The following is a 25,741-nucleotide window of genomic DNA, read 5'->3' as shown; positions in this document are numbered from 1 at the left end:
GTTTCCACACATACTGACTGGTTGTACAAACACCCCGAATGTACATAGGCACTCTATTTGGCGAATGCCGAGACTCGAGACTTGGCAAATGTTCGGCGGCAATAGCATTCTGCGAATACCGCAAGTCTGAAGCATTCGTTGCACAAACTCAATTAAAGAAATACAAGAATTAAATACGAGTACTCCCCTAAATACTTTATTTTACAATTTTGTGCACGTCAAAGAACCATATTTATGAAAGTATATACGATATGGAATTAAATACGTCTGTCGTAGGAGATTGCTGTAAATTGTCACAAATGATTCGAAATTCAAAATTAAACTTAGAATTCTGGATGCTTAATTGTACAACATAAAAAGGTCAGAAATAAATACACATAAAATTATTGAGTTTTGCCATTAATAATTGCCCTAAAGGCGTTTATAAATGGTTTGCGTGATCCAATTAAATTGATAATATTAAAGCTTGTCGTTTTAATGATCTAAATGAAGCCTTAAATTATGCACTTTAACAAGAAAAAGGTTTTCTCTATCGAATAGACAATAAGAATTTTTCTACTAATTGTAAGAAATATGGTCTTAAAGCTTTTGAGTGCAGATATTTAAATGATTTTAAAAATTCAGTTTGTGAAATAAAAACAGAGCCTGTTCATACTTATTAAGGTTAAATGCAACTATTGCAAGAAATTTGTAATAAAATTAATAAATGGCGAAAATTAAAATACAAGGAATGTTTGAATAAAAGTGATATTGTAAAAATCGAACCGATCAGTCGCGTGAAAAATTAATCTATTGAAATCATGACCGGATGAATAAGGCAGGGACACGGTTAATGGTCCGAACAATTCACTTAATCTGCACATAGAAGTACCAATCCAAAAAGCAGCAATGTTAAGTAATAAACTACCTAATATTTATTTTTACACCAACTCGACTAATGAAAACTGAGGTAAGAGCATGGATGAACTTCTTGAGGATGAAAATTGGAATACAAATATTCACGACTATCATCATGACTAGTTAATTAACCTTATTATCGGTATTTTAGTTCTTATTATAATAATTTTTCTAAAACATTATTGTAGAAATAAACGGACATTAGAATTAGTTAAAACTGGAACTGTTGCAATTACAGATACTCAAACCGAACATGAATGGTAAAAAGGCTAGTCCTACCCGAAACCTAAGGTAAAATATCATGTAAAAAGTTACTTTTTGCACAAATATTTCATCTAAGGGAGGATGTGTTGTAAAAGAGAAAACTCCATAATCATCATAATGGATCGTGGTAAACTCGTTTTTTCCCAAATTCAGTTAGTAGGTACAATAAATTGTTGTAAACAGTAAACGAAATGTCTCATAACACCCCATCGCGCCCCCACGCTACCCCTGACACTTCAACTCGTTTGACTTCAAATCTATCTATCCTTTTCATTCATGAACTTCAAATTATCTATCACATCAATCCAAGAGGACCTAACGATATAGTGTTTGGATCCCAGCCCTTTCTCCAATCCTTACTTCCTAAGCCCCAGAATAAAAGTTACTTTCTTCTTCTTTTTCTTAATTTTATGAATTAACATCAATATTAAACACTTTTTAAAGAGTAGGTACTTATGTTCACAACTATTATAACTTATACTATAGTAAAAGAGTTATACATTAAATACAATTATTTAAAAAATTATATATATATTTCAATTAAATTTATTTTCAACTTTTTGGCTTTTTCATTTTTATTACTTTATTTATTTTGCATTGCAAAAACATCTATACGAGCCTCGTTTATTTTATTTTATTTATTTTTTTTTTTAACTTGAAGCATCTTGGCTTTATGTTCCTCGAGGATGAATTTTCTTTTCACTTTTTTTTCAGACAGGAGATATATAGATATTATATCATACACGTTTCAGTTTTCTGTTGCTTTAGGAACTCTTGCGTATGTTTCTGCTTTCTAACCATTTACACTTTTAGTTCTTGGTCACTATAAAAATAAAAGATGATCATATCAATACTTAAGAAAAAAAAAATACATACAATATTTATCCACCGAGGTGAGTGCGCAGGAGATGAACTTATTTTAGCATAGTTGGGTTATAAGAACTTCAGGAACGTCCACACTGGTATTCGACTAGGCATGTTGGACAGTAAAGGTCTAGATTTGTATCGTTGATTTCTTTGATATTTTCAATAGCCACCAATTTCAAGCCTTCAAACTCGCTACTCTGGAAAAGGAATCCATCATCACTGTTGATCTGAAAAAAATGTATTGATAAATCTCTTACATCTATACGTCTAATAGTTAAATCATGATGTGAACTGGGATCAACGGTGAGGTTTGTGTTGCCATCGTTCTTGCTTATTGATTTTCTGCAATGTTAATCCTATAAATTCCTGTCATTCTAATATACTAACATTTTGCCATTTTGTTGATTGTTTTTTTTTTCTTTTTAAAGCTCCTTTTCATTCCTGCCATCTTAATCAAATTAATTTAGAGTAAGATTTGTAAAAAAATTAATCGCCCAGCAAGCCCTATCGGCCCTCCTTAGTCTGCAAAAGTGTACGCCCACCGTCTTCGACCAGGAGAAGGAGAAGCCTGTTTCCTCGACTCTCGCAGCCACAACGTCTATCGCTGACTGCATCCCTGCCGCCGACCTCCGCCAAATCCTTACCGGAATGGTAGAAGCAGAGGTCGTCGACAAAAAGCATCCTTTTTATCTTCGGAGGGATGCCGTCAGTAATGCCGTTCACCGTCACTAAGAAAAGCGCAACGCTCATCACCGAACCCTGGGGGATGCCGTTGTTTTGAACGTGATCCCCAGAGAGCACGGTTCCCAGCCCGACTCAGAACCTGCGGTTCTCCAAGAAACCCCGGAGAAACCTCGGCAACTGACCTCTCAGACTAAAATCGTAACACTTCCGTAGTATATCCACGACGTATCATACCCTTCTCAAGGTCGAAGTCCACAGCCAGAGCGTGTTCTCTGTTCAGGAACGTGTCCTGAAGGTCGCCCTCGAGAAGACATGCATGATCTACCGCAGAGCGATGTCTACGGAATCCCGCCTGATACTGGCTGTAAAATCCCTTCGTCTCAAGGTACCAGGTCAACCGACCATTTACAATGGACTCCAGGATCTTACTCAAGCAGGTTGTCAGCGAAATCGGTCTGTAACTCGAAGCCAAGCTTGGATCCCTACCCTCTTTAAGGATAGGTATGATGAGCGCCTCTCGCCAACGATCGGGGTACGAGCCTGATTCCCATATGTTGTTGAAAAGGTCCAACAAGCGACGCTTCACACCCTGGGGAAGGTGGTGAAGCATCTCATATGGGATACCGTCACACCCGGGGCTTGAATTCCGGGTGCGCCCCAACGCAGACTCGAACTCTCCCATCGTCAGGGGCTCGCTGTACGCTTCACTTGTTCCGCCGTCGAAGTCGATTGTCATGCGTTCCGCCTCGGTCTTTCTTTGCCGAAAGCTATCGGAGTAGGCTTGGGAGCTGGATACCACGGCAAAATGCCGCGCCAGTTCTTCGGACACCTCCGAAGCTTCTTTCACGCTCCCATGATATGTGGTTAAGATCAGGACCGACGGAGGTTTGGATCGGCCAGAGAGGGCTCTGACCCTGTCCCAGACTTCCCTGGCGGAGGTATGGTGCGTAATTTCTGACAGATATCCCCCGACGGTTCTCTATTATCCTATCCAAGCTGTTTATAATTGTCAGACGCGTTTCGGCATTTCGCAATCTTCAGCTATTGACTGATGATCATTAAAGATGATCGGAAACGGTTCGTTAACCCGCAGACCTCAAAGAGGAATCTGACAATTTTCTTCCAAATTTCATTATAAACCATCCGGAAGTCTGAAAAGAAAGTTCCCACGATATATATCGAATCGGTTTTGTGATGTGCACCATATAGGAATGATCACTATAACTTCCCCATGTAAACAGAGCCAAGTGTTATCAACAAAAAACTGATTTAGTTATTTCAATATTGCAATGTTTTTTTTACAGTAGAAATGTGTGGTGATTAGTGACCGTTAGTAGAAATTATTCAGAAATTTTCCGAATAATTTATACAGTAGGTTAATAAAAATAGACAAAAACAAAAATAAGCACACTATCCTTTTATTTATATGTAAATTGGAAAAATCAACACATCCTGAGAAGAAAATATTTAAATACTATAAATTTTATACTAATTTAGTTTAGTATAATTCGTTAATAAGTTGTTATAGTAACCAACATTAGACAAAAACAATATTTGTGGGTAACTCCAATATACTTAAGCATGCACACTAAGAATGAGGCTAATTGTAACAATTTGCATTAAAAAATGTTTAATGAAACATTTCAATTTGCGCACCCTAATTGAACTTTCTCAAGCGTAACTTCATTCAAGATTTATCAAATTCAGAAAAATGTTGAAAAATTAATGTTCAGCTGTGTATGATACCACACGATTCCCGTCGTTTCTTCTAACATCTTTATACAAAATATGTTTTTACAGTTGGTGATCACATCACGCCGCAACCAAGGATTAGGTTGTATACCACATAAAACGTCTCATAAAGAATTTCTTTAAGAAGTGTGAGTTAAGCAGTAATCAGTTCGACAAAATGGGGACTATGTCTTGAACTTAGTGTACAGGCATGGGAGAGTGAAGAACACTTTAGTTCAAATCTTGCCTACGGCTTAGGATCTTTCTTTTTACCCTTAAATTAAATTTTCTTTTGTCTTGTTGTAACACATTTTTAAAAAATTCTGAAGAAGGAAGTTATAGTATAAATTAGCACTCCTAAGTAAATATGTTCAAACTGTTATAAATATTTTGAATAAACATTCTATTCTATTCTTCTAACATCCGCCTAAACAGGGTAAAGGATTTTATTCATTGGGTTTTTTCAACTGCTTTAGACAATTACTTACCTTAAAAATAGAATATGCCAGGTACTCGCCCGAGCAGTCAATAGTTTCTAAGAGCATTTGTGATCTAAAAAATCTGGAAAGAGTAACGTCTAAATTAAACACGTCAGTTACAAATAAATAAATAAGTAAATACAGAATTCATGGTTACCTTGAACAGTGTTGCTGCGTTCTGGTTGAGGTAAGGTATATTGATTGTCGCTATTCCTATTAAAGATACGACAGCTGAAAACTTATATGAATTTGTATTTATTTATCTGAACTCTTTGGCGTATGTGAACGCCCCATTTATTCAGACAAAACGCCACACTAGGTTGTAAGTCCTCTTTTTCACGAACATACTGGATCAGGGTACGCTCTTGAGAAAAAAGCAAACTCAGTTCTTACTGCCAAGCTTTCGGTTTATTTTAAATTCCTCATAAAGGCAAGGCTTCTTGCATATGACTACAGGTTGGCATATTTCAATATTTTTTTATATTTTACTGAGGCGAACTCAAATTTCCTTGAAGACCGACTCAGTCCTAACATTGCCAAAGACTTGTTGATAACAGTATTGAGTACTGTTAAACTTGGCAGTAACAACTGAATTTGCCTTTTTTCTTCAAGATCAAACCTTGATCCAGAGTGTTCGTGTGTGCAAAAGTGATCGATACTTTTAATACTGAAAAAAGAAGTCCTCTTTTTAAAAAGAAAAATTATTAATGAACTTTACAACAACACATGGAATGTTTTCTTTACAAACTTTTTACCAAATGAAATAATTAGTTAATTTGAAACTTAACTTGAAATAATTAGATGTCATTAACACTTGCGACCAATCATTAAACTATAGTACCTGTAATGTTTTTCAACCTCTGTTGTTATGTATTTTGTTCTTCTAATAATAACCATTTTTAATGTTTATAAAAATTTTGCCTTTCAATTTAGAAAATAAATTCAGTTGCAAATGTACTAATGTATGTTACTCCAGTTGTATGAATATGATACTTTATAACTTATTATTCTCCGCCTCAAAATATGAAATATCGTTCCAAAAGATCGTAAAACAGCTGAGATGACCAAATTTATAGTTCAGAATAAAATCTAATCGTTATAACATTACAATCTGGCTGGTTAGCAAATACTTAAATAATAATGAAATCGCCAAAACTTGTTCAACGGATCCTATTATAAATCAAAATTTCCACCAAACCATTAAACTGAAAACATGTATAAATGAATTCTTTTGTACTCAATGCCTTTTTGATACTCTGTTTTCAAATCAAATCCGCTGCAGAAGAGTATTTTATGTTTGCCCCATCTCGTCAAATCTTGTTTTATGCCAGTTATGAGGTCGTAAAACAGAACAACAAATATTAATAATAATAAAGGAAATCCAGCCAAATTCCAGAAAGGTAACCCAAACCCAGCTTATTGAATTAGTGGTTACATAATTTCAATAAAATGTGCATCAACTAACAGCTTTAATATTTAAATACATGTTTTCTATTGCTTATTGGATGGATAACTGCTAAAAATAATAAATAAAGACTGTAAATACACTGAGAGGTAAAAAAATGGCCACCTTTTTTAAAAAAATGTTTAATAATAAATACTTTTAAAATATTGTATATAACTAAATAAAAAATTAAGCTAAGTAAAATAATTTTACCAAAAATGTTGCTATGGAAACAATGAAGAAAATATTGAATTCAGTACGGAGTAATTCACCCTCTTGCGTTGATTACCGCTTGCATTCGACGTGGCATCGATTTTATGAGGTTTTGAATGTTGTGCCGTGGAATATTTTCGTACTCCTCCAACAGCGCCATTCCTAATTCCTGCAAATTCTCTGGCATGACTGGGCGACTTTTTACCCTCTTTGACAACTAATCCCAATGGTGTTCGATAAGCTTTAAGTGAGGGCTACTTGGTAGCACTCCAAACATTGATTGCATTACAGCGCGGTAGTCACCAATGATCCTAGCTGTTTGGGGCCTTGCATTGTCATTCATAAAAATAAAACCGTCGCCAATTAGTGATATATAAGGAACACATCTTCAATGTATCACGCAGCTGTTAGGGAGCCCTTGTTGAAAGTCAAGTTTGTGCGACCATCCATACAAATGCCTGCCCAAACCATAACACCACCACCTCCATAGCTTTTTCGCAGTGAAAAGGGCTCTCCTATTCTTCGCCAAACCCTCTCCCAGAAGACTTCAAACAAAACCGTGACTCATCCGCAAACAAGATTTTAGTACAATCTTGCTCAGACCAATTGATGTGATTTTTTATATAACTTAATCGAGCTGTTCTGTGCCTTGTCAGAATTTCTTGACCTGTGTCAGGCCTTCTCGCATTTAATCCAGCTGCTGAAAGTCTTCGCCTTACAGTGGGCAAAGTGACATCAACATTTTTATCTCGTTGATGTCGTTGCATGATCGCAACAGAGGTATAATGTCGATGACGGAGTACATTGGAAACAATAAAACGATCCTCTCTCTGAAATGTAACACGATAGCGACCTGATCTATGCCTTCTTGAGTAGTGCTTCCAGTATCTTCCAATAGCTATGGAAGACACTTCGGACAGTTGTTCTGGGAATGTTAAGCATCCTGGATACATACGCTTTACTTCGTCCATCTTCCAACAATGGTATGATTCTAGCCGAATCTCTGTCACATAAAACCACTAAAACTCAAAGAAATTTAAAACTTAAAAATGGTACAACTTGAAAAAATCGAACCAACGAAAAACCAACAAAGAAGAGATTGACTATGGAAAGATTTATTTACAAAATCCAATTATAAACACAAGTGGAAGATTTGTGTTGATTTTTTAAGCTTTGAAACGGCAAATGTTAAAAATTATTCATGATTTTTCTGTTGGACAAGTCATGGACATTCAGAAAGACTAGTTTTTGTTATATGTGAAACTTACGGCTATAGAATTAACAACAAGCTACCGAACGTTAGAAATAAGTATTACAGACGAGATTAACTGTTCAAAGATTTATTTACAAAATCCAATTGTAAACGCAAGTGGGAAATTTGATCAATGTTTTATTTAACTCTAATACTTTATAAAGGACCAAATATTGTTGTAAAATAATCAACGGAGGATTGTCTAAGAGATAAGGATGATCACTTTTTTGTCTCTCAGTATAATATTTCCTAAAGATCGTAAGCAATTTTTGTTTGATTGTCCAAATGATTGAATTGTTGTGAAAAATGTAATAATTCAACTAACTTCCAAATCATATTTCTTTCTCAATTAACAATACAATTGCAAAATTAATCACAAACGTAATGGTTTATATTGTCTGACAAACATTTAAAAAAATGAGGAAAATAATTGCTGAGGATTCAATTAACAGTTAAAAGTTCAATTACGCCTTGATAGAGAGTATGTGTGGAATTGACAGAGTTATTAGAATTGTGTTACATTTGAAAACAATATAATATAAATACAAATATAGGGAATTGTGTGTGAGGACAAAAAACAAAACAAAATAATTTAAGCTTTCATTTTAGTAAATAAAGAAACAATTTTTTTCTGAATTTGTCGTGTCAATTTGAAATAAAAGAAAAATCGTTTGATTATTAAATTTAAAACTTAAATAACACGGGCAGAGTGCACATTCGTTTTTCGAGATACATACTCACATTTGTAAGATGTAAAATATTTTATTAATACCTCTCAAAAGATATTTATTTAGAAAAAAGTTTATTCCAACGAGAAACCGTCAACTTGGTTCATCTTTTCTTATATCTATCTACACGGTCCACACTTGGTATAATTTAATACTGGATGTAGAATTGGCATAGAACAAAAATAATAAAGACGGGGAGAGCTTGAAGTTTTCACCTCGGCTTATAACTTGATAACTCGCCAAAGTCATAAATAAGTTTAATTGGGCTACAGCCTCTCATATACAGAAGTTCACGAGTGTGAAACGACAAACTGACCACGAATTTAAAATTTATCCCGGCCGTGCGGTTTTGAGGACCAAAATCTAAAAAATTTACATCTCATAGAGAGGTAAAAAATAAAATTGGGTTGTACATACAGGACATCTTCAAATGAAAGATATGTCTATCGAAAATTTTTAATACGTACATTCGTCAAAGATAACGCCTGTCTCAACCTTAATTATTATGATTAATAATTATTTATCGAGATCAAAATAAGGTTTTAGTTAGGGAAAAGCGCGCAAGGTGTACTTAAATAAAATATTAAAATATTTTCTTATAAGATTATTTGAGCCACTTGAATATTTCATTTTAACAATAATTGTCAATTACAATTAATTAAGGTATTTAGTTGAGATAAAAAAGTCAATGGCACGAGTGGGATTCGAACCCATGATCTTCTGCTAGATACGCCGCTGCTCTACCACTTAAGCTATCGTGACCTTGATCCACTCGGACACCAACTTCCCATCTCAACCCCACCTTTTGAGTTTTCCCTCCTTTTTGCCATTTTTCAAACTCAAAAGGTGGGGTTGAGATGGGAAGTTGGTGTCCGAGTGGATCGAGGTCACGATAGTTTAAGTGGTAGAGCAGCGGCGTATCTATCAGAAGATCGTGGGTTCGAATCCCGCTCGTGCCATTGACTTTTTTATCTCAACTAAAAACCTTAATTAATTGTAATGTATTAATTGGTCAAGCGGACCTCGAAATTAGTGAATTTAATGAATAATTGTCAATGTTTGAAACCATAACATGCATTTAATAAAAAAAAGGCTGAACTTTTTGAATAAATGACAAATTTTCAACGCATCGCAACAGCAAACAGAGGTGCCTTTTTGTTGTCTTTCTACATAATGTTACCCGAAAATCAAAATTGTATTTTCTTTCGACAGTTTTCATATACATCTATAATGACGTTTGTTTACATATCTTTACATTATTTTAACATAATCGAACCGATTTTTCTGAGCGTTCAGAAATAAGAGTAATCCAATCATACTAATAATAAGAATTCAACAATTAAAGATTCTAGAAATCTATTATATACCTAGTTTATAAGGAAAACACAATAGTTACGGAACCAATTAAATTTTTCGTTATCGCAAACATACTATGTACTTAAGAGTTCAGAACTCCCGTTATATTATAGGGTTAACATAATTAATTATACTATTAGTCTAAGTTGTTGGTTGAAAAAATAAGTGCTACGAGCGGGATTCGAACCCATGGACGTTCGGCTCAACACGCCGCTGCTGTAACCAACCACTTGAGCAATCGTAACGCCAGTTGTCAGAAGTGGGTTCGAATGCCACTCGTGGCAATGCTTTTTCATCTCAACCGAGATCTTAGATTAAAAGTATAATTAATTAAATAATAAATACGGTTAATTTCGACCACTAAATATATATGGTTTAACATAATGTTCAAGGGGGCAGCAACGCTCTCAATAGCCTAGAATTCGAAACAAATAGACCCTTAGAAACACCAGAAGTATATAAACTTTCTTGCAGCAAACCCCCGTAAAAAATAAACCAAATTTAAAAAAAATTTTTACATATTTAATTTTTAAAAATTAATTGGCCAATGCAGTCAACTTCAGAGTAAACAAAGCCAGGTTTACGCCTGAATCTCCAAACAATAGCGTTTGTCTGGTAATTTTTTTGTAAATAAATACATCTAGAGATTGAAAATTAGTAACATATATGTGGTTTTTCCTGCTGTATTGCTTCAAAATCATGATCAAAATTGTCCCCTTAAGTACATTTATAGAAATAGGTAATGAAAATTACGATAAATCCTTCAAGTTTCTTTGACCGCCCTTTGTATTGATGTAATTTTTTTTTAATTACTACACAAAGATCTAAAACTAATGTAGAGCATTAATTATCAACTAATGTACCAGTGAACGCTGTTAAGATTTTATCCAAAAAACGCAATGAAAATCGTAATTGCTTGATAGTTATTACTCCCTAAATATTAAAGCGTGGGATAGTTACTATGTGTAAATTCGCTTAATCAGCAGTGTCTCTCAAAGTTTTGTTGGTAGTTTTGCACGTATTCAAAATCGAATGACACACAATCGCTATGATTGAAATATTTTAATGAATGCAGAACGAAGGTTAAATCTAATGTGTATAAAAGCCATGCTAAAAATAATCCCGGTCTTAGTAATGTTCCAAAGATTCTTGCCGATGCTTTCGGCGACAACAGACTTCCGAACCTACATTGTGTGTACTATCAGCTAAGATAATACGGAAAAAACTGGACTAACAGTGGGCCAAAAGCTTTCATACAATGTTTATATACAAAACAAAGACATTAGGATTTGCCAAATTAACGTTAAATAATATGAAATATGCGAATTCTTCTTTGAATTTTATGTGTTTTTCGTGACCTGTTGTTACATAATTTGTTCAGCTCGCGAGGAGCAGACAAGAAAGCAGTATTTTGGAAAATCACCTTTTTCATTTTTTTGCCGATGTTTCAACCTTCATTCGGGTCATCTTCAGTGATCAGAAAAACCCCATTCTCGACTTCCTTTGAGTCAAATGTAACCGCCTATGATCAAAGAAAATTTTTACAGATTTACCGCGTCTCCCACCCAGTCACAATCATATAAAAAATAGCAGAATACACATTTCACAGCAATTTCACACGAAACAAATATGACACCGCAAGAATAGTACCACACTTTATGTGAGTAGGAAATAGTGGTTCAAAATTTATATTTACATCTGTATTATACTTTTTCCGATCAACATATGTTTTGTAATTCACCCAGGCCCTGAAGATGACCCGAATAAAGGTCGAAACCTCGGCAAAAAAATAAAAATGTGTTTTTCTAAAATACCCACCACTTTAAAAAATTCTTGCTTTTAATTTGAGATAAATACGTTATTATACGTTTTGATATTGGAAAATCATTGGTTATTAACTGTTTTACGTAAATGAAAAGATAATTTACTTTATTCTATTGGAAATGGAAATGCTATTGGAGAAAATGTTGGTTGTCACAGGACAAGACAAACTCTTTCCCTTTACAGCTGCAAGAATCGATTTTGCGCCGCCTGGGCTAAACAACTCCAATTCGCATTCCAGTCATTTAGCCGTTGTTATTTCAAATCGATAAACATAATGTTTTAAATCCAAACAATAACGCAAAATTTTCTTTTATACTTATTTCATTGGAGATCGAAGAAGAATCCTGCGCAATGTCCATTAGATTAAGGATTCCGCCCGATCGATCGTGAATTTTAATATATTTTCTACTTATTATTTAGAGATAGCGAGATGCGGTCTGGTGTGGTGTTAGTTTAGAAAAACATTTTCTTTATCTTGCCAACGTTTCGATCTTCATTTAGATCATCTTCAGGGCCTGGGATTTATAAACATTGTTTAAATTATACAAATACATGTAAGATGTGAAAAAATGAATTTATCCAATAATGTGAACATTGTAGAAAGTGTAAATTTAATCAAAGTATTTGTAATCAAAGTGTGCGTTTTCTGTGTAGATGTGTTACGATTGTGTGAGTGTTAGATTATTAATGTCTTTTTGTTTACATATATGTATTACAAATATATAAATATTAATATGTATATAAAATACATATATAAACACAAAACAATCATATCCCACTAACACTCTCAACACGACACACAACCATGACATATATACTCAGAAAACACACTTTGAGTGAGTACAAATACTTTGATTAAACCTAAAATTTCTATATTGTGTACATCAATGTATAAAGTCATATTCACATCTTACATGTGTTTGTATAATTTAAACAATGTTTATAAATCCCAGGCCCTGAAGATGATCTCAATAAACATCGAAACGTTGACACGACAAAGGAAATGTTTTTCTGAAACCTCCGTCACACCAGACCGCATCTCACGATCTCCAAATAATCATTAATATAAATAAATTATAGGTCACTAAATACCACACTTATATTTTCTAAGTTCTTTCCCTACAAGAAAGTGAATATGTTAGAAATAAAAAATTGAATAATAGTAATAACATTAAAAACTTGTCTGTGGTGTTTAGCTTAAGCAGCAACAACAATTTGGTTAGTATCACTTCATTCTTGCTTCAGAGGTTACTCGAAGACCGTTTACCTAATTTCCATCGAATTGGATTTTAAAAAATGATCGAACTTGAATTTTTGTAAAATAAGAAGATTTTCCATTTGAAATAAATCAATTGGTTAATAAATGATATGATACAAAGCAATCAGTTCTAATTATTATTTTTCCATTGTTATTCCACTTAGATTAAAGAGATATGTTTATATTAATTATTATTTTTTACCTACAGTGATTTTCAGTTCAGTTCAGGGGCTACGATGTCAAAAATTAGTTGAAAAAATCGGTTTTTTTTTACAATGTAGTCTATACCTGAAATTTATAGAAACGGTCAAACATGGCGTTTGAAGCAAAGTACAGATTACTGAAAACCAATTTGACAAACTTATTTTTCAGTGTAGATTTTTGTGAATATCAATCAATAGAAAATGAATATAAAAAATCTTTAGTGAATTATAGTTTATAAAAATTACAAATATTTAAACAAGTAAATATGAAACACAATGCGGTCAAAGAAAAGTGTGGTTACAAGCCTTGACAAAATGACGAACCAAGTTAAAAATTTGTCCTAGATGGGATATACCAGACAAAAATTAAAATTATGACGTGGAACAATTGGTTTAAAAATAACAAAGGATTAGCAAACTAAAGCTAGGTTGTCGAATATGGGCAAAAATACGGATTTTTCATATATTTGGAAATTACGTTTTTTTGTCTCTCACAAATCTACAATTTTCTAAGTCTTATTAATATAATTGAGTTTTGTATTTGTGTTATATCATTCAGCAATATACGCTCAAAGACAAAAAACAGGACACTTATATTTTGTTGTTTATTTCAAACTATATGTATGTATTTTTATTGTTACATTATTTACAACATACTTATTTTCATGTAAGCCAAATTAAACGATGACAGAAATTTATGAGTTTTAATAAAAATTATTTCAATTTAGAGGGCCGCAGAAGCCGAGAGTGGTCGAGGGTTCGATTCCCACCTTCGCGGTCGCCCATTTTCTCACACAACCTCTAATAACTTAAGAGCAAAACCAGGGAATAATTTGTTATTTAAATTTACATTTTAAAAATCTTAAAATTTTCTGATCTTGATTAATTTGGTTTACATTAAAATAAGTATGCTGTAATTAATATAACGATAAAAATACATGTACATAGGTTGAAATAAGGAACAAAATACGAATGTCTTTTTTTGGTATATATTGCATATTTTGAAAAACAAAATGAATTTATAAACTTGAAACGGGAATATGTTCTTTAAAAATGGAACACGATTAAAACAACAAAAACATTTGAAATTTAAAATATAGTGATTTTTGCTAAAAAGATATTCAATATTCAATTGTTATCCGCAAACATTAAACAACAAGAACACAAAATGCTCAATTAAATTTGACCAAAGGGTTCCAGTGAGCATGGTACAAAAAAAAAAGAAAAAAAAAGAGGGCAAATTTTCCCACTTATGTATATAGATAGTATATTTTGACTGTAATCTTAGATATAAAATGCTGAAGAGACTATTTTACAAATGATTTAAAGTATTGCAACAAAAACCTATTATACACTACTTTAACCGGCCTAATTTGGACCTACGGACTTGAACTGTACAGGACAACTAAGCGACAACTCCTTCAATCCAAAATCCTTCCCACAATAGTTGATGTTTCATTCTACGTCACCACTCATACTTTGATGAAACTATCCTCCTGTGTTTGCATTCTCTCAATTCGCAACCTGTCCAGCTCAACCCTACCTTGGCGCAGGTGGCCTCCGACCATTTGATTGTACAACTTCCGTAACACTAAGGTATGCTGTTGAAAACGCCAACAAAGGGATATACATTTTGGCTGTTGATTTCACGCCATAGTGAATAATTACGGCCACTTTCACTGGATGTTGGCCGTTCAAATCAAGCACGCCAGCATGTGCATACAATCTTGTGTATGTGCTTGGGGCTATGTATGTATATCCTTTTAACGTCATAATTTTTGCTTGTTGCATTTTCTATTCAGTTGTAAAATAGATAAAGAAAAGAAAAAGGAATAAAAGAAAGAAAAAAGACAGGTTGACTCGGATATGTCGGTTTTGCACTAGCGTCTCTAAAAGTTTTCACTTCACCTTTTCTAAACCTTAAAGATTTTGTCAATTGTACACAGATGGTTTTCTTCTGTCAGGACAAGTTACAGATAATCGCATAAGGAAGGAAAAACTTTCATGAGATCCAAAAATATCATAATTTTCGACGGAAATTTAACAAAGAAAGCAACCGATTTTCGTTATAGAATAGAAAGTCAATTTGAGTCTTAAATATGACCATCTAGGGCTGTTTGCGCGAACGTTTAAACTTTAGTTTTAAACTAAATATATTTTTCCAAATCCCTCCAAGTTGGTGTCGAAGAAAAAATTATGTATATTTTAAAAATAAAAAGATTGCATTCTACAACCAACATTTCCCCCCCTCTAAATTGTTTCTCCTTGAACTACTTACTCTGTATAAAAATCTAATTAGCACTGGGTTAACAAATTACTTATTAGTTTAAAAACAGTAGTTATAATGTGCAAGGGGGGGTGTATAATATTAGATTGTCTTCAACGGTATAAGGCTTAATTATCATGACTTACTTTTCAATTTGTAAATATTTAAAAACGTACTATTTTTACAGTTAATATTATAAAATATTGATTTAGTTTTTAGGTTATCTTACGACAAAGCCAACAACTGCCCAATCTGGTCACAATATGATATATATAAATAGTTTACAATTTCAACCATTCCATTTCATCGGGAATATTTGTGACGGCTTGAGTGCTATCAAATTTAATTAATTTCATTTGTGCTACATAGTAAGACCGCTTTTTCAGATTCTACGAGAAGTGGTAACTCCACGACAATATAAGATGATTGGGGCAATGGTTAGACAAGGACGAATGACAAGGACATTGAAAATTATGATTTGTAAACCACCTTCAATTATAAAATAAAATGTTCGCCAGTAAAAAATTATTATGTTAAATCCCATAAATCAAAGCAATTTCATACATTATATATTAATATACAAAATTATTAACGTTCAATCACGAAATCAAAAATTTTTTGCAGACAGATCGTTGGAAGGAGAAATAAAAATTAACTTTTCATGCGAGCGTGTAAAACCAAGATTGTTGCATCGTTCCGAGTGTTATCATATATTTTTAAATAGTTATTAACTTTTCGAACGATTCTAGTATGTTCAAATCTACTGAAGTATTGCTGTTTTCATTGTGGCTATACTGTAAAAGAAATTACGTATGTGCATTCGAAAACACATTTATTTAAAAAAGTTACCATTATTATGTTTTTGCTGTACATGATGAATATGTAGATGTTTGATTTTAAATCCCAAAAGATAAGATATAAGACACTCGAATAAGAAAAATAAATTACCAATTGATAATTTTATATTATCCCATATCAGAGGCAAATCTTTCGACTATAATCAACATATGATAAAACTAAAAAGCTAATATAATACGGATTAAATAAAACTGACATACAATACATTATGCTACGATAAAATATTGGAATACATTTAGGAAATATATTTCTATTTGCAATATAAACAGAAAAATGATAGTAATAATAATTTAAAAAAATTTAAACAACTGCAATGAAAAATGTATAGGGTTAATAAAACGATGACTCGAAATCCGCGACGAAAGGTAGATTCTGCATTCACAGATTACCGAGCGACCCCCCTAGAAATCGATCGGTTGCGTAAATGCACTTACAACTTCTTTTTGTCTTTTTTTTTGCTCTTTATTTTGTTTTTATTATAATTGAAAGACACAATTCAAAGAGACGTCACGGTCGTACGGAATACTGCTAACTGTTTACCAATTTTACTAACAATAAAAGGGTTCGATCTTATAACGTGAAGACTGTTGTTCCATGCCCATCACACATTCCGAACAGACGAGGAAGAGTTTCAACGAAGATAAATTATTTAAAGATTTTCAAGCATAGTTAATCGAACAGGTTCGACTAATTGTTGTAAGTGTTGAAAATAAATCTTGCAAGATAGCTTTTACTAGTTTTATCTATTCCTCCACAAATCCACAGTTTTTTTGCTTTTATTTTTATTAAACACAAGATGCAATTATTCAATAATAATATAAACTATTTAATCAAATTATTTACTATAACAATTTATTTGGATTAATTTATAAGATGATTGCTATTATTAAATGACGTTTGTGCGTTTGGCCTTTATCAAGTGGGGTAGAAATGTAAAAAATGCATTGGTGGCTATTAATTTCAATCGATAATGGTTAAAAATAAGTAAGTTTTTATTATCAACAGTTATCCTGCGATAAGAGAACGAAATCAATTGAAAAAGAGACGCCAGGCGTTTAGCTGGCTAATTCAGAGAGAGATTTCGCGTGAGGGCTCTCTACCTAGCAGGCCAAATTAAGATTTGAAGTTATATGTTTATTTGAGTTATGGTCTACAACCCAAGGAGGCGCGAGCAGGGGTTATAATGTTTTAAACTAGTTTTTAGCATTCTAAGGTATTTTAACGTTAAATTAGTACGGATGGGACTTTTAAATCACAATTATTTTCCAGGGATTCCTATGAATAATGTGAGAAACTTATTTATAGTATTATTACGGTGCTGTGCAAACCCGGGCAACAGAAATATAATTTATAAAGGGGAATATTTTGTCCAAAGGTGATTATTCAAAGGATAACATTATATTCGGGACGTGGGCTTAAAAACAAATCGGGCTCCGGCCAGAACTCGACACCTGTTGCTCCGGTTTGTTTAGTACATTCTATTGTAAAGACAACGGTATCGATTTCCAGAAAACAAGAAGCAGCAATAACAAAAAATAACAGAAAAGGAAGAAGGTTTATTCGGCATAACTTACGAGAGATAGTTGACATCGCGATCGGTGAATTTGGTGCCGAGTCCGGATTTGGGTTCGTTCCACTCGAGGAGGAGGGAGATGGTATGGAAAGTTGCCTGTCACTAGTATTCGGCTTCATCACGGGTATTGCGGGCAGATTCTTTTCGGCTCGTTGCTTCGCCAGTTTTTCCGCCCTCCTCTCACGTGTGCGTTTCGCGAATCTTTTTCTTTCTTGCTTCGTGTGGAGGCAATTGATGCAATCACAGTACTTGTAGTGACAATAGTCCTTGTGCTCTTTGACCTCGCTGAAAATTTTATGGTTCCTGCACAACTTGCAATAGACAATTTTGTTCTTCCGCTTTCGAGTCGAACTTTTATTTGAAGAGGAATTGTCTTCATCGTTGGCCGCGGTCGAATGGTCTTTTTCTTCCGACTCCATGATGCGTTCCGTGTTAGCGTCCAACACCGTTTTGATCATTTACGGCCGGATCACACCCAAAAATATTTGAACACTACAGAAAAATTCCTCTCGTGTTACAAAAATAATTGTATATATATTTATATATATATATATTTTTTTTAATCGACTGTAGCAAATTTTACAGCGATCGTGGGCCCACTTTTCTCTCGTGTTCGAGGCGGAAATGGAAAATAGTAAAAGCACTTTTTTTCACAATACGCGAGCACTTCCCCTCGTAAAGAAATTCGGCTGATGACCTAATGGTTGCAGTGTTCAACTGCAAGTGCAAGACGGATGTAGAAAAAGGGCATTATTGCACCGCTAAGGGCGCCCAGCGGTCCGAAGACGAACTAGACGGATTGAAGCCAATTCTCCTCCTCCTCCACTACGATCAGGATCCCTTCACATATTACCGCTTAAATTGAAAGTTTACAAATTATCTCGACCTGTGCATCGATTCTGACACGAATGCCACCCATCTCGATATGTCAACCAAGACACGGATTTGCATTATACCAAGTTGCCACTCACTTAATGACCTACTTTTCTACTTATCGTCAAGTAGGCAGCGACAATTTTCTTCCCCATCGTCCTTGTCATGAATTATATTAAAAAGGATTCTTCCAACAGTTTTGCAGCGGATCGTTTCACACACGGGCTTCCGGATTTATTCACAATTTTCAATTGTCCGAAACATTTGACCTACTAATTTCATTGCTGCTCTAATTATCGTCGATCAAAGTTTAGATGTGATTCGATTAGGAATAACTGGTGACTGCAGGGTTATTAGCATATTACGACAAATAAATTATAATTTATATATATTTTAAAAAAATTAGGTTTGTAAAAGTTGATATAATGAATCATAATGTGTTCCAATCACTACATATAGTCATAATATTTCTAATGTCAATCATCCCACACGATTTTTTAAATTGCTTAATTAATTTTATCTTTTTAAATATATTTTTAATATCCGTGTCTTTATGTAAATTAATTTTGAACAATTGTTAAACTTTCATAATTTTTAAAGTCAATCAATTTACAGGGTGTTCGGCTACTCGTGTTACAAACTTTGCCACTAGATTCTACAATCAAAAAGGAACCAAAAATTTCCTAATTAACTATTGTCCTAATTTCAACAGTTTCGGAGTTATTGCACTTTTTCTGATTTTTTAAGATTTCACGACCTTACTTCAAATAAACAATGATAGCTCCATAAATAAAAGGTTTTGAACAAATCTGTTGACCATTGAAAACTACGTTAAATTTCCGATAAGATCTGATCAATTCTAAACTTGTAAACGTTCATGAAATAATCGTTTTAGTAGCCAGAACTTTGAAAAACATATTTTTTTTTCAAAGTTAAAAAATACTATGATGATTTTCATCTACTATTTCCACACCTAGAAACCAGCAAATTTCAGCAAGTGTACTCCATTTAATATCCATTTTATTGACGCAATTGCTTTTTTAATTACTTTTTTTCAAAAATGAATAAATTGATGAAGGAAAGGAAAAACCGCGGTTGGAGGATTGGTAAGGTAGAACAATCGTAATAATAATAAAAAATTACCAACACGACTGAAATTGTGATTAAAGTATTATTGTATTAATCATGGCTTTTCATGGAAAATGACTGGAAGCCCAAATTATGTTAAGAAAAGTTAAATGATTTAATTTTTCACAAGAAAATCCCATACAATTGGTGCAATTAGTAAGAGCAAGAAGCTTGTCATACCTTGGATCCTTGCAGAGATTTAAGAATGGTTCTCGAGCACAGCAGTCAGTTTCTGGGTCCTCTGTTCCGGGCTTTAGAGACATGGGGGCATTTTACTGTATATAGTTAAATTCTATTAGTTTTGTTGTGTGCGAGTATTTATTAGTGTGAGCGGCGAGGGACTGATGGTGAAATATAGCGTCTCCATCGCTTATATATACAGTTTATAGAAGTACCTCATCGACCCTAATTTAGGTTAGATTGTTAATAGGTGTATAGGTCGATGGAGGAGTATCCAGTACACCACTGAATAATCAGGATGAGTGCAATCCATGAATGTATTTATTTGTGCGACTGAATTTAATTAGTATTAGGCTAAGACAAAAAGTGCGTAATTGGAGAAATCATCTGGGAAAATACATGAATGCATGCTTCGTTTTAATTATTTTACTTACAATTTAGCACACAATTAATTTCAATTGTGCTTATATAAAATTTATTTTGGGCAATTAGTACGTTTTAATCATTTGTAAAGTGAAAAATGGCAAAAAGGAGGGAAAACTCAAAAGGTGGGGTTGAGATAGGAAGTTGGTGTCCGAGTGGATCGAGGTCACGATAGCTCAAGTGGTAGAGCAGTGGCGTATCTAGCCGAAGATCGTGGGTTCGAATCCCGCTCGTGCCATTGACTTTTTTATCTCAACTAAAAACCTTAATTAATTGTAATATATTAATTGGTCAAGCGGACCACGAAATTAGTGAATTATTCATAACGTCTAACTTAGAAATTATTATTTTAATTTATCGGTCACAATGGTGGTCTTGTCGCTAGTTTTCTGTTTTTCAGTAGCTATGTGCTACAATCTCTCACTATAACCTTTTGTTTTTATTACTCGTGGGATTTCGTTTCTGATTGAAAAATAGATTGATATATCTCTTATTCATCTTAATCATATAAATTGAATTAATAAAAACATCATACAATCGAATTTCCATCTGCTGGTTTGTTGTCTGTTTAAGAGTAATAAAGCACATAAACGCAGGTAAGGGAAAATTAAAGCAACTACAATTAGTAGTTAGTAAATAAACTAATATCTTCAATTAAATATTAACTTTTTATAACTAAAAATTAGAACCAAAAGAAAAATAGATTGACAGGAACTAACAAATCTTTCAAAACTTTTTTTTCGTCAAACTTACTTTAGATAACATCTTTAATGATTTAATAATTAATCGTAATTAATAAGATAATTTAAAATAATTTTATTAGAGACATTATTTATATACCATAGTAAATTTATCTACCCGATAAAAAGGTGTAGATAGATTTACAAATCCTATTCTTCTATGAATGATTCTGGAATTCAAACGGTGTGTATACAATTACTGATAAACTTACAACACTACTACATGACAGAAAAGTGAGGAATGCACGAATAATAGAAACTCGATTGACGAAACCCAAAATCTTGCACATAACAGGATACGAAACATACAAAACTGACCACCATCTCTAACCATTCCTATCACATGTCGTTATTCCTACAAATGCCAATGATTTCCTACGATGTACTGCTGCTTTCACTCCGCGTCTATTCCCACCGCCTCACTATACTGCCCATCCAATAAAATAATAACACTCTCCAAAATTTAAGAGTTCTTTGGATCTTTTGAACCAAATTGCTCTCCGACTGCGACTACAATGCTAAACACTTGCAATGGGCTCCGGAGTGACCAACTCCCGAGGTCGCTCTTTTCACTCAGCACTTAACTCTCTCCACCTTTTCACTATCTTTCCTGATACACCACATTTGGACAACTGATCCGAACCGCCTTCCTGATCTTATAGACGTATTCATTTTAAAAAAACCTCGGACCTCTCCACAGTTCAATATCAACCCTCCACGATCCCTCCTACTCAGACCATAGTCCGAATCCCCTAAACATATCCCTCATTCCAATTCTTCCATTCCAATTATAAATTAGAACGCCTTTCGTTCCCAAATAGAAAATTCCATCGACCTCAGCATTTCTTTACAAATCGCAGACGAGTTGGACGAGTCTGTGAATCTCTTCACCACTGCTATCAAGCTTCAATGATGACACAACTAGCCAGACCTCTCAAAACCCCAAACTATCCAAACCCCTCCCATCACACATTGCGAAACTGTACCTAAACTGGCAGAGTTCATAACATTCTTCCGACCACCAATCCTATAATATTGATTAAATTATCCCGTTTGGCTAACAAAGAATTAAAAATCCACAGCAACAATGCTTCTTACTCCTTCCTATCCAAACTTCTAATAAATCACCTGGACTGTCGCGAAAAGAATCCTGAAACACCACATTCCATCTTTCCCCTCCTTCGAGACGATGTCTATTCAAGAAAAAACCGATGCATTTGCTTGACATCTCCACGAAACTCTCCAATCTGAGCCTGACAATAATTTGGACGAAACAGATATATTGATGAATATCTCATATCTCCCCTCCCTATGACCCTCCCCCGAAAGCCGTCACTCCCGCTTAGGTCATATATCCTGTCACGCTTGCCGAACCTCAAAGATCCTGGTTTTCACCTAATTACTTCCCAAATTTTGTACAATTCCCTCAAAAAGCTATTGTATTCCTCACATCCCTTTACAATAGTATATTCCGCACTACCCATTTTCTCTTACCATGTAAATACTCGAACATCATCCTCTACATCATGTCCAAAATATTTAGAAAAATTCTCCTTAAAAGACTATTGCCAAAATGAAACTCCACTAACCTTCTTCCAGATCATTAGCTTTCTCCCCCATCATTTCTCAATCCAGCAAGTGTTTCCCGTTGTAGACCGTATCCTCCTCATCCTCCCTTGAGCGCGAAGAATATTATAAAGGAGCTTTTCTTTTAAGCGTTTGACCTCGTGTAGCACAAGGGTCTCCTGTGCAAATTAATGCGTGTCCTTCCAAATACTTTCTACTTATTCCTCCACTCTTATTTAACAGAGCGGTCCTTTCAGATCCGACAAGGTTCAGATTACGTCGAATACTGTTCTCGGGCCGCGGGTGTACCTCAGGGCTGTGTGCTAGGACCAATCCTCTATATCCTTTATACTACATATGCTTCCAATGAATCTACCACCCTCCTTTCGTCTTTTGCCGATGACACAGCTGTACTGTTCTCTAACTCCGTTCCTGCTTCGGAAATCTACAGGGACATATCAATTGCATAGCTGATTGGTGTAGATATGGAAAATAGAGATTAACAAAAGCAAGTGCGTCTATGCCACATTGACACTCCGAAGCAAAACTTCTCTCACAATATATTACAAAATCGTTCCCATCCCCAAATACGATTGGGTCCGTTACCTTGGGTTCCGCCTGGACCCCGCGCTTAACGCGGAATCGGCATATACGACTGAAACTACAAGACCTAAATAGATATTACGGTTTAATCTACAGACGTATAGGACGACAATCTTAGCTATAGATGAAAAACAAACTTACAATTTACGAAACGCTACTACAAACGATTTTGAATACGGTATTTGGGGCACCGCTAAGCCTTCCAATATCCAACGTCTGCAATCCATTCATTCTAAAGTCCTCAGATCAATTATAAATGCTCCGTATTATGTCTCCAATACTACCCTCCACAATTGCTTTAAAATCTCATTTACCCAAAACAATTCCACAAAAATTTGCCAAGTTCCACAATAATCACTCCCAAGCCTTTCCCACAGAACCCATCCCTACAATTCCATTAAGGCGATCAAGAAAAATGGCCCTGGATCTCCCTTCCGAGGGGTAGGTAGTGAAGGTTATCTAGTGAAATGAAATAGGAGAATAATATTTATTATTTGCTCCCCACAATGTAAATATGTAAATAGGTGTAAATATAATTATGTTCATCAAATTACATATTGGAACCGAAAATTGCAGATTGTAATAAAATATTGAAATTTGAAAAAAAAAGCATGAGCAATGGGTTTATGCTTTGAGTTGAGTGTATTACATAACATATAAATACAAGGACAAGAGGTAATACAAGGGAAAATGGCTGGTGCCATTATTCTTCCTAGTGGCAAAGAGGATTTTAAGTTTTATAAGTTATGGTATCAATGGGAGAAACTGAGTTTTTTAAGAAACGATTATTTAATATAAACTTACAAACCACTATACATTCAATACAAGAATGGCACAATTACACAGAAGACAAACTCTTTGAGTGAGTAGAAATACTTTGATTGAATATAAAAAATATATTTTTTGCATTGTATAAATTCACTTTTTTCCACATCCTACGTGTATTTGTTAAATTTAAAAAATGTTTGTAAATCCCAGGCCCTGAAGATGATCTCAATAAAGATCGAAACGTTGGCACGATAAAGAAAATGTTTTTCTGAAACCTACATCACACCAGACCGCATCTCACGATTTCTGAATAATCATCGACTAACCGTCACTAATCACCAGAGAGTAAGATTAGTGAAGTACTAAGGAGATTAACAATTTGTCAGAGGATTTTTGTTTGATAGGATTGTATGCGTTCGGACAGGATTCGGGTAAGAAGATAAAATGGCACTTAATATGAGGGATTAGGGCGAGGAGGTCTCAAGGTCATTGTTGTTTAAGGCGACTGGATGGGAAAGTGTAAAAAGGATTGGGCAGTTCCTCTCTGAAGATGGCACAATGGCGATACGCTTTAAATAACTCAAAAACCCGCGAGTGGAGACAGGCCCAGTAAGTGACCCTGTGCCGGTTCAACAGAAATATTTTTGTGCAACCTATTTTGTGTAATGATATTTCTTTGACTTAATCCTCTAGTACGTCTTTAGCACTTTGCTTAACCATTAAGAATTTTAATACATATTAGGAACAACAACAAACAACAACTTGAACTGTTGTTGAATCCTACATGTATTTGTCAAATTTAAACAATGTTTATCCCAGGCCCTGAATATGATCTCAATAAAGATCGAAATGTTGGCACAATAAAGAAAATATTTTTCTAAAACCTACGTCATACCAGACCGCATCTCACGATCTCCAAAAATTATTGGCTAACGGTTACTGAACACCACACATATTAGGAACGTTTTACTTCAAATCCGACAGCAAAATGCAGGAGATAAACAACACATTTTCCTCAATAATACAGAATTTACTGATAAACTACTCAGATTACTAGAAACAACTCAAATTATATTAGTTGGTTACCTTAACTCAAAAGTAGGAACTCTGAATTCCTTGACTGATAATATATTTACTGTCACAAGAATGACATTGTCCCCTACTGTAGATCATAAGGGAGAATGGCTAACTAGGTTTATGGAAAAAATGGATTTTTACTGAACGGCAGATCGCACCTGCTAACTAACTTTACGTAGTTCGCCACGCTAGACAGCAGTGTTATTGACCTGGCTTGGGTTAACTATCGCTCACGTCCGATCTGTGATGATTTTCGTGTTGTTGACATTGCACACGTATCAGACCACTTATTAGTATCACTCCACCTTAATTTAATCGATCGACCGCTACCAGATCAAATATATTAGCCATCTTCGTTGTAAATATCACATTACTGAACATACAATTATATAAGAGAAAGGGTAAGGGTAATATACAATACTTTATTGTATAAAAATTATAATACCCAAATTTGTACATTTAGTTATGACTAATTGCCCTTTAAAT

The 25,741-nt window shown here is 34.2% G+C and overlaps 1 protein-coding gene across 2 annotated transcripts; it reads right to left on the bottom strand.

The window, feature by feature from the left end:
• Positions 1–1,727: 1,727 nt before the first annotated feature.
• On the bottom strand, positions 1,728–18,650 carry LOC106668927 (doublesex and mab-3 related transcription factor 3, truncated-like). 2 transcript variants are annotated; one of them, XM_014398124.2, is made up of 5 exons: positions 17,899–18,650; positions 5,080–5,153; positions 4,932–5,004; positions 2,038–2,255; positions 1,728–1,984 (listed from the first exon to the last, which is right to left on the bottom strand). In XM_014398124.2, the coding sequence occupies exons 1-3, from the start codon at positions 18,353–18,355 to the stop codon at positions 4,996–4,998; spliced, it is 540 nt and encodes a 179-aa protein (XP_014253610.1). In that variant the 5' UTR covers positions 18,356–18,650; the 3' UTR covers positions 1,728–1,984; positions 2,038–2,255; positions 4,932–4,995. The 2 variants fall into 2 exon arrangements, with proteins under 2 accessions (XP_014253610.1, XP_014253611.1); XM_014398125.2 differs by having other exon boundaries at positions 5,080–5,135.
• Between the last annotated feature and the right edge of the window lie 7,091 nt (positions 18,651–25,741).

The sequence above is a fragment of the Cimex lectularius genome, unplaced genomic scaffold, assembly GCF_000648675.2.
Source record: "Cimex lectularius strain Harlan isolate CLEC.00 unplaced genomic scaffold, Clec_2.1 scaffold376, whole genome shotgun sequence".
NCBI lineage: Eukaryota > Metazoa > Arthropoda > Insecta > Hemiptera > Cimicidae > Cimex > Cimex lectularius.
This window is presented reverse-complemented; position numbering and strand designations above follow the sequence as displayed.